General features: G+C 41.2%; 1 protein-coding gene across 2 annotated transcripts in view; it reads left to right on the plus strand.

The window, feature by feature from the left end:
• The window catches only part of LOC132391921 (UDP-glucuronosyltransferase 3A1-like), a 57608-nt gene extending 48228 nt beyond the window's left edge, over window positions 1-9380 (plus strand). Inside the window, exon 7 of one of the 2 annotated variants that reach the window (XM_059965698.1) lies at window positions 4000-9379. In XM_059965698.1, the coding sequence (XP_059821681.1) occupies window positions 4000-4285 (286 nt within the window). In that variant the 3' untranslated portion in view covers window positions 4286-9379. Of the gene's footprint in view, window positions 1-3999 lie in introns of both variants that reach the window. The other variant, XM_059965699.1, reaches the window with a different exon arrangement.
• The last annotated feature ends 1227 nt before the right edge of the window (window positions 9381-10607 follow it).

Consider the following 10607-nt stretch of genomic DNA (forward strand, 5'->3'; position numbering starts at 1 on the left):
ATGAATGTGCATCTTCAGGCTCCTGTACCTCATCCTTTATGGTAGCAATGAGAAGAGGGTACGTCCTGAGTGATGGGGGTCCTTAATGATGGATATCTCCTTTTTGAAGCATTGACTTTTGATGGTGTTGTCCATGCTGGGGAGGCTAGTGCCCATGATGGAGCTGGCTGAGTTTACAACTTTCTGAAGCTTTTTCTACCCCTGTGTAGCAGATCCCCCCTCCCCCATACCAGATGATGATGCAACCAGTTAGAATGCTTTCCAAGCTACACCTGTAGATTTTGCTCGAGTTTCTGCTGATATTCCAACTCTCCTCATTCTTCAGTGCAGGTAAACAATAAGGTGCAAAATCAAAATAAGGTAGGTTGTGGATTAGATTCTGGATTAGAGAGCATGTCTTATGAGAATAGACTGAGCGAGCTAGGGCTTCTCTCTTTGGTGCAAAAGACAATGAGAGGTGACTTGACAGAGGTGTACAAGATGATAAGAGGTATAGGTCAAGTGGATAGACGGAGACCTTTAAACAGGACAAAAATGGTTAATATCAAGGGCCCAATTTTAAGGCGATCAATGGAAAGTATAATGGGATGTCCGAGGTAAGTTATTTATGCAGAAAGAGGTGGATGCATGGAACACCTTGCCGGGGTGGTGGTGGAGGCAGATACATGAGGGGCATTTAAGTAATTCTTAGACACGCACTTGGTTGAAAGAAAAGTCAATTAAATATGGTATGATGGAAGGGCCAGACTGATGTTAGAATAGGTTGAAAGATCGGCACACCCATCGTGGTACAAAGGGCCTGTATGGTTCTGTATGTTCTAGGAGACATATTGACATTGATAGAGGAATAGCTGACAAGCAGGAGGCATTGAGTGGGAATACAGAGGCCTTTTCTGATTGACTGCCCAAGACTAGTGGTGTTCCTCAGTGGTCAGTAATGGAAACATTACTTTTCACATTGTTTGTCAATGATTTACATAATGAAATTGATGGATTTGTGGTGAAGTTTTCAGATGATATGAAGATAGGTGGACAGGTTGGTAGTGCTGAGGAAGCAATGCAATTGTAGCAGAACTTTGACACACTGGAAGATTAGGCCAAAAAGTGACAGATGCAATACAGTGTTGGGAAATGTATGATACTGCATTTTGGTAAAAGGATCAATTTTGCAGCTTATTATCTAAATGGGGAGAAGGTTCAAGCATCAGAGGTGCAGAGGATTTCTTGTGCAAGATTTCCAGGAGGTTAATTTAAAGGTTGAGTCTTTGATAAAGAAGGCAAATGCAATGTTGGCATTTATTTCAAGGGGAATAAAATTAACAAAAGCAAGGAGGTAATGCTGAGGCTTTATAAGACACTAGTCTTATAGACAATACATGGAGTATTGTCATGGAGTACATATACATGTATAGACAATACATGGAGTATTGTCAACAGTTTTGTGCCCCGTATCTCAGAAAGGATGTGTTGTCATTGGAGAGAGTCCAGAGGAGGTTCACGAGAATGATTCCAGGAATGAAGGGGTTAACATCTGAGGAGCATTTGCATTTTTCACCCTGTACTCAGTGGAATTTAAAAGAATGCAGGTGGATCTCATAGAAACCTACCCAATGTTGAAATGATTAGATGGAGTGGATGTGGAAAGGATGTTTCCTATGATGAGGGTATTCAGAACTGGAGAACAGAGCCTCACAATTGAGGGGCGACCTTTCAGAACAGAGGTAAGGAGGAAATCTTTTAGGCAGAGTGAGTCTGTGGAATCTCCTGCCACAGACTGCAGTGAAGACCAAGTCCGTGGGTGTATTTAAAGTGGAAGTTAATAGTTTCCTGATTGGTCAGGGCATCAAAGGATATGGCAAGAAGGCAGGTGTGTAGGGTTGAGTTGGATCCGGGAGCAGCCATGATGGAATTGCGGAGCAGACTCGGTGAGCTGAATGGCCCAATTCTGCTCCTATGTCTTATGGCCTTACAGAAAGTTGTAAAATTAGTCAGTTACATCATGGGTACGAGTCTCTGTAGCATCCAAGGCATCATCAAGAAGCGTTGTCTCAAGGGGGCGTCCATTATTGAGGGTCACCCAGAACATGCCCTTTTCTCGCTGTTACCATCAGGTAGGAGGTGCAGAAGCCACACACTCAGTGATTCAGGAGCAGCTTCTTCCCCTCTGCCATCTGATCCCCAAAATAGACATTCAACCCATTAACACTATCCAACTTTTTTTATTATTTCTGTTTTGCACTATTTTTAATTTAACTATTTGATATACAGATATATATTTACTGTAATTGTTTTACTTATTTATTTTTTACTATATGATCATCTACTGGATTGTACTTTTGCCGCCAAGCTAACAAATTTGTCGACCATATGGTGTTGAGATTAAACCTGATTCTGAAAATCCGAACTATTCATTACTGCACATAACCTGTATTGACTTAGCAGCATTCTGATGTGGAAGGTATATAAATGTTGTTTACTTCTTCATCATTCAAACCGTAAGGCTAAGCCTATTAATCCCAATAAGTGTTTGGCCAAGAATGGAAACAAGAAACTTCTGAAGTCTGGATAGAAAATATTGTTTTCGGCCCACAAAGCTACATCACACTCACGAGCCTCCCCAGCATCTTAAAAAGTGATATCTCACAAAGGTGGCATCCATCATTAAGGACTCCAATCGCCCAGGACATGGCCTCCTTTCATTGCTACCATCACGTTCCTTCCTCTCCTTCATCATGGATTTTTGAACCCATGTACACTACCTTATTATTGTTTTTAACACTGTTTTTGCACTACTTATTTAATTCAATTGTATATATGTTGTTCAGTCATTAAGTCAAGTTCAACTCTGTATGACCTCATGAACTGTTCCATAAGGTTTTCTTGCCAAATTACTGGAGTGGGTTACCATTTCCTTCTCCAGTGGACCACATTTAGTCCGACCTTTCTGCCCTGACCTATAGCACTACATGGTATAGCTCATGATGTCACTGAGATAGACAAGCCCCCTCACCATGACAAGGTAACGGTCCATGAGGAGGAGATATACATAGCAAAGTTCAAAGTAAATTTTTTATCAAAATACACGCATATGTTGTGGGAACATTTCAATGAGGGCAAGTGAGGTGGAGTGAAGTTCTCTGCACTGGTTTTGGAGCCTGATGATTGAAAGGTAATGACTATTCCTGAATGTGATGCTGTGAGTCCTGAGGCTCCTGACAGCAGCGAGAAGAGAGCATGTCCTGCTGCATGGGTGGTGGGGGTGGGGGTGGGGTGATCCCTGATGATGGAAGCAGCATTCCTGTGAAAAAAATTCATGTGGATGCACGCAATGGTGAGGAGGGCTTTACCCATGGTGGACTGGGCCGCATCCACTACCTTCTGTAGGATTTTCCATTCAAGGGCTTTGCTGTTCCCGTATCAGGCTGTGATGCAGCCAGTCAATATATTCCCCACCATACATCTATAGAAATTTGTCAATGTTTTACTTTATTAAGCATTGTACTGTACTGCTGCTGCAAAACAACAAATTTCATGTCATATGCCAGTGATAATAAAACAGATTGTAATTCTGATTCTGATTCACGGTGTTGTTTTGCCCTTTTAACCTACTCTAAGGCCAATCTAATCCTCTCCTCCTACATAGCCCTCTAATATTCTGATATCCATGTGCCTAGGCATTTCTAAAATGCCTCTAATGTATCTGCCTCTTGATAGTGTAAGATATCAGTTGTAATTGTACGGGGTAGCGTGGTCTCCATTACTTTTTACATGGCACTTATTCACTTCAAGGTGTCTTTGTGTCTTTATCAATTCCCCAGCCATGCCCCCAAACTCTAAACTTTGCCACCATCCCTTCCTTCACCTCTTTGATCACCTATTTGGCATGACTGTTAACTTCTGCCTTCAACTCGAATTTTGTCAAATTCCACTTGCGCTAAATGCCATGTGATGTGCCACTGTACAGGAGATGCCACATAAATGTCGTTCTTGTCTTTTCAGCTTCAAGCAGAATGCCATCAGGACAAGCAAGCAACTCAGGTTCCAGCCCTTCACCACGGCAGAGCTCACCAGCAGGTGGATTGAGTCGATTCTGAAAGTCGGAAGTGGGGCACACTTAAAGCCTCATTCTTACCAAATGCCTACGTACCAGCTGTACTTACTGGACGTCTGTGGCTTTGCATTGGTGGCTGTAGTGTTGATCGTATTCTGTGCCTACCAAGTCCTCAGGAGCCTGATACACCGATTGCGTCCGACCAAAGCTGGAAAGAAGGAAAAAGCCACTTAGTGGGAATATGTATCGTCAAAGCCCCAGTGAGCCACTTTGCTTCCCACAGTTAGAATGTGTCATAGGGTCTGGGAAACTTTTTTTATTCTATCATATAGATGCCTAGACTTATTCCTAGATAATGACAATGATTTGTACTTCGTCTTTAAAATTAACATTTAGGCAAAAATCACTATAGTACAGGGAGCTTACTGTGCTTATTGAATCAGAATTTGATTCAAAATTAGGTTTAATATCACTGATATATGTCATGGAATTTGTTGTGTTATGGAAGCAGTAGAACATTAGAACTACAAACTAAGAAATATAAATTAAATAAATAATCAAAAGAGCAAAAATAGTGAGTGGTGATCATGGGCTGGGTGTGAAATTTGTTGCTTTGCGGCAGCTGTACAGCACAATATTTAATAATAAAAAGTTACATGAAGAAAATATATATGCAAATTTTTAAAAATAAGTTGTGCAAAAGAGTAAAAAAAGAACAAAAAGTAGTGAGGTAGTGTACATGAGTTCATTGTCCATTCAGAGATCTGACGGTGGAGAGGAAGAATCTGTTCCTGAAATGTGGAGTATGTGTCTTTAGGCGATGAGAAGAGGGCATGTCCTTAATGGTGGATGCCACCTTTTGAAAATGCCCTTGATGGTGCGAAGGCTGGTGCCCATGATGGAGATGGCTGAATTTATAGCCCTCTGCAGATTTTTCCTATCCTGCACAGCAGCACCTCCATTCCAGACAATGATAAAACCAGTCAGAATGCTCTTCATGATTCATCTGTAGAAATTTGCTATTGTCTTTGGTGATATACCAAATCTCCTCAAGTGAAAGGCTCACTGGCAAACTCAAGCACAGGAATCACAGAGACTTCAGCAATTAAAATAAAACTAAAGATTTAATACAGGAATTAAGAAAAAACTAGCACAAGCTCAGTCTGAGTTTCAAAGAGGGGGTGGCATGTCCCCCGAAATATATCCTGGAGCCCATAGGAATTCTGCAGCAATCAGGTAACGCAAGTGTCCGGACAAAGCAATAATCCCCGAAGCCAACAACTACAAAGCAAGACATTGAATATACTGTGCTGATGATGCCAAATTGAAAAAAATTATAAATATAGAGTTTAACCATTCCCGTGATACCAAATGATACCAAAACCTGCAAACCAAAGTGAAAATCCAGAGCTAGCCCAAAGACAATTAGACATAAAAGGTAAACAAACCAAGGACAATGCATTCCAATGAGGTGACACTGAGAAAATACAGTCCACCCACTAATCCACAAAAAACACATTTTTGAAGAATGATCCCTGGTTGTGACATCAATGAAGTAAAGCCGCAGTTGTGCCTTTTTCATCAATTGCATCAATATGTTGTTTGTTGCTTATCTTATGCCATGATGATCAAATGGAGTGCGAGAGGGCATGCTACATTGGCAACACTTGCAGGCTGCCCCTGGCACACCCCCAGGTTGTGTTGATTGTCGACACAAGCGAGATGTTTCACTGTATGTTTCCCTGTGCTTAATGATAAATGAATCTGAATTGGAATCAGTGCTTTATGCAATCAATGCAGAACTAATCTCAATCAGGTTTAATATCACAGATATACGTTGTGAAATTTGTTTTGTGGCAGCATTACAGTGCAATACATAAAAATTACTATGAATTACAATATGAAAAATATGCAAAAACTGAATTTAAAAAGTAGTGCATAAAGTGTAGTGGGAAGCCACGGGAAGGTAACAGTTAGTGTCACTCGGGGCGTTGGAGTTCAGAGTTCAATTCCAATGTCATTTGGAGTTTGTACGAGGGGTGATAAGTTTGTAGCCTAAGGTAGAAGGAGTCAATTTTAGAAAACCTAGCACATTTATTTTTCAACATAGTCCCCTCCTACATTTACACACTTAGTCCAGCGGTCTTGGAGCATACTGATCTTGGACCTCTAGAATAAGTTCGTGGCCTAAGGTAGGAGATGAGTTATACAGTTCTCGTTACATGCACTTGCAGTTCAACTCTTTGAGTGATTATGCAGACAGTTTGACGTTAATAACTCATCTCCTTCTACCTTAGGCCATGATCACTCCTCATACGTTCTCCCTGTGAATTCTGTGGGTTTCCTTTGGCTGCTCCAGTTTCTTCCCTCAGTCCAAAGATGAACTAAGTAGCCTAATTGGTCACTTTAAATTGGCCTGTGATTAGGCTAAGTTTACATAATTGGGTTGTTGGGTGGTGCGGCTCAATGGACTTGAAGGATCTGTTCCGCGATGTGGCTGTTAAAAAAAAATAGAGAGCAAAAAGAGTGTGGTGGTTTTCATGGGTTGGTTCATTGTCCATTCAGACATCTGCTAGTGGAGAGGTAGAAGCTGTTGCTAAAACATTGGAGTAGTTTACAAAGTTGGTGCAGGATCATTACACTACCTAGAGATTAGGGTAAGACATTGAACCAAGAGCCTGTCAGTTTGCCAAGATAGACACGATAATACCAAGTGCTATCTAAATGTGACCAAGGTGTTTCATTCATATCTAGGACAAGATTAAATTTAATCCATTGTGGAAAGGGCAGATAGTTGAGTCATTAATTATTTCAAAGACCTTGCACTGGTGATATTAAGTAGTGTATGCCCAAAGTTCAAAGTACGTTTATTATCAAAGCATATATGCAGTATTCAACCCTGAGATTCTTCTTCCCACAGGCAGCTATGAAACAAACCCCATGGAACATCTTCAAAGAAAACATCAAACACCCAACACACACAAAAAAAAACAAATCGCATAAATAGCAAAAGCAGAAGCGATTAATACACTGGATATTAAACATCAAACCGCAGAATCCTTGAAACAGCCGGGGAATGTTTAGTGTAGTTCAGTTCAATTCAGTGCTGTGCCTTTCAACATAAGAAAATTGACAGTAATGCAGAGGTTATCCATAGGCCATAATAGGGGCTGGGAACTCTATTGGTTGTCGAAGGACTACACAAAACCATCTTTGTTTTATATTTGATCATCAGCATGGAATGAACTGACAACAGAAGTGGTAGGTGCATTTTCAATTAGAACATAGAACAGCAGAGCACAGCAACAGACTTTTCCATCCACAAGGTTTAGCCGAACCTAAGGATTTAGTAATCAAATGGCCAACTAAACTAATCCTTGAGCCTGCACAATGTCCATATCCCTCCACTTTCCTCACATTCATGTGCCTATTAAATGACTCTTAAAAGTCCCTAATGTATCTGCTTTTACCACCACCCCAGGCAGCTCATTCCAGACACCCATCACTCTCTGTGTTTAAAAACTTGCCCCTCGCAACTCCTTTGCAGTTACCCCCTCTCACCTTAAATGCATGCCCTCTGGTAGTAGACATCTTAATCCTTGGAAAGAGACATTGTATGTCTACTCTATCTGTGTGTCTCATAATCTTACAGACCTTTATCAGATCTCCCTTCAGCCTCTGCTGCTCCAGAGAAAACAGCCTAAGTTTGTCCAACATCTCATTATAATGTGCCCTCTGATCCAGACACCATTCTGGTAAACCTCTTTTGCACCCTCTCCAAGGCCTCAATGGTCTTGCTATAAAGGGGAAACCAGGATTATATGCAGTACTCCAGATGCGGTCTAATTAGAGTTTTGTAACGTTGCAACAAAACATAATTAGAAATTTGGATGGGTAGTGGTAGATGGTACTAGACAGAAAACCAAGTTGGCACAGACTAGATGGGTTGCAGGGCCTGTTTCAGTGCTGTAGAGCTCTATGACTTTTTGTTCGAAAACCTAATGGTGTAAAGTTTGGTCATTGTTATAATGTTGAAAATATTTCAATCAGTTTGTACACAGGAAGCTCCAACATACAGCAGCGGTTAGTAATTCAGAATATAGAAGTGTAGAGCACTGGAACAGGCTCTTTGGACCATTGGGGTCAAACTAATTATGTTAATGACACCTAATCTCTTCTGTCTGCACATGTACATATCCCTCAGAAGAGACGATAAGATAAAGGAATAGAATTAGGCCATTTGGCCCATTGAATCTGCTCCGAGAGCTGGAAAGGTAATTATAAGGATATGGGAAGTAGGTGAGGGAATAGGATAAGTCAGCTAGGTATCTGAGGCTTTATTTGACTTGAAAGGCCAAACTGTTTCCTTCTGTACCTCAATCATTTTGTAAACTGCCTATTCTTTAGCTTTTGAAAATAACTAACAAAACAGTCCCGAAGCATTTAATTGACATTAGTATTTTCCTTGATCTGCTCTAATTTATTTTGTACTAAATAAAGCACCATGGATTCATTACACGTAGATTCTGATAAGTCTGGTAAGATGGCTGGGCATGCAGACACAGCGACCTCTCGGGGTCCAACCAAAGGTGCTTTTTTATCTTTGTTAAATGAGTTATTATTTTTGTAAGACTATACTGGACTCCAATAACTATTGGTGCAGCAGGTCTACCATATCAGTGAGCTGCTCGTTGTTTGAAGTAGCCGGCTGTGAGTGGAGAATCGGGCCACCAGGCCATGAGGACAGAGTCGAGCTGCAGGAGAGATGACCTGGGTGCAGATCATGTTGCTGCCTGCTACTCAAAGGCATAGGAGTTGGTGTGCAAAGGCAGTGTGCAGTGAAACCGTGAATGACTTTTCTGGGCCCTGTTGGACATTGATTGCCGCAGGCCTGTTTCTCTTGTTTGGTGGAGTCACAGCAGGCGAGGCTGCAGTGACACCTCTGTTGTAGCAAGGACTGGTCCTCAAGCCTCGGGCTTGTCTGCTGCTGTAGTCCAGTTGAGGAGATGCCGGAGACTGTGTAGTGAGGTGTCTGTGCTCAGTTGTGGGTGGCCTCTCCTATCAATGCTGCCCTGCAGTGTTGGATCCATGGAATTACCAGCTGGGCTGCCAGGAACCATAAACATGTGTGATTTTTCACTCAGACTGTCTCTTGCGTGACTATATTGTTTTTTCTCTCTCGCTATTTTCAATGTGCATGTATGTTTTTGCACCTTGGCCCCAAAGGAACATTGTCTATTTTAGCTGTATTCATGTATGGTTTGAATTATGAAACTCAATTTGATTTCGATTTGAGTCTGTTGAATATTTTGAATGTGCACTCAGGATGAGTAGATTAAAGACTTTCAGGAAACCTTTAATGATGAGTTATTACACAATATTAGAATTAAATAAAAATTACTGATTTCAGTAAATGATGATAACACATTGGAACATGCAGTGCTTTGGGGTTTAGAGTCATAGAGCACTACAACACAGAAACAGGCCTTTTGGTCCATCTTCTCAATGCTGAACTACTTTTCTGGCTCATCCCATGAACGTGCATCTGGACCATAGTCCCAATACCACTCCCATCCATGTACTTGTCCAAATTTTTCTTAAATATTGTAATTGAACCTGTATCCTCCCCTTCCCCTTGCAGCATGTTCCACATTCTCAACACCCTGTGAGTGAAGAAGTTCCCTCTCAGGTTCCCTTAAATATTTCACCTTTCTCTTACAACTTATGACCTCCAGTTCAAGTCCCACCCAACCTCAGCAGAAAAAAGCCTGCTTGCATTTAGTCTACCTACCCCTCATAATTTTGTATACCTCTATCAACTATGTCCTCATTCTCCTACACTCCATAAAATCAAGTCCTCTCCTATTCATCTTTTCCCTATACCTCAGGTCCTCAAGTGCCAGGAACACCCTAGTTTTCTCTGTACTCTTTCCACCTTTTTGATATCTTCCAGTTTGGTGGGTGACCAGAACTGCGCACAATACTCCAAATGAGGCCTCACTAATGTCTTATACAACTTCAACCTAACATCGTGACCTCTGTACTCATTTAAACACACACAAAATGCTGGAGGAACTCAGCAGGCCAGGCAGCATTTATGGAACAGAGTACAGTCGGAGTTGCTGGCCGAGACCTTTCAAGATCTGCAGATTTACTCTTGTCTGTACTCATTGCTCTGATCTATGAAGGCCAATGTGCCAAAAGCTCTCTTTACAACCCTATCTACTGTGACTCATCAGTTAATATTTGCTTTTCCCATCTACTCACTGCAGCTCCAGTTTCTTGACTTGATTGAACCTCCCTTCTCACACCTCCTCCTGTTCACTATAGCACTCATTCCCATCTGCCCATCCAAATCCCTGTGGCTCCATTTAGTAGACTTTCTACTGACCTTTAACATTTTGAGGTCAACTGGAAAATTTATTAAAGTACAAAATAATATCTTAAAATGAGTGAATTAAAATGTGTGTTAGTGTAGAATAACATCCAACAGTCCAGAAATTCTACTATCCAGTATGACCAAAATGTGCTGAATTATCAGTTTTATGAAATAGAA

The sequence above is a fragment of the Hypanus sabinus genome, chromosome 3, assembly GCF_030144855.1.
Source record: "Hypanus sabinus isolate sHypSab1 chromosome 3, sHypSab1.hap1, whole genome shotgun sequence".
Taxonomy (NCBI): Eukaryota; Metazoa; Chordata; class Chondrichthyes; order Myliobatiformes; family Dasyatidae; genus Hypanus; species Hypanus sabinus.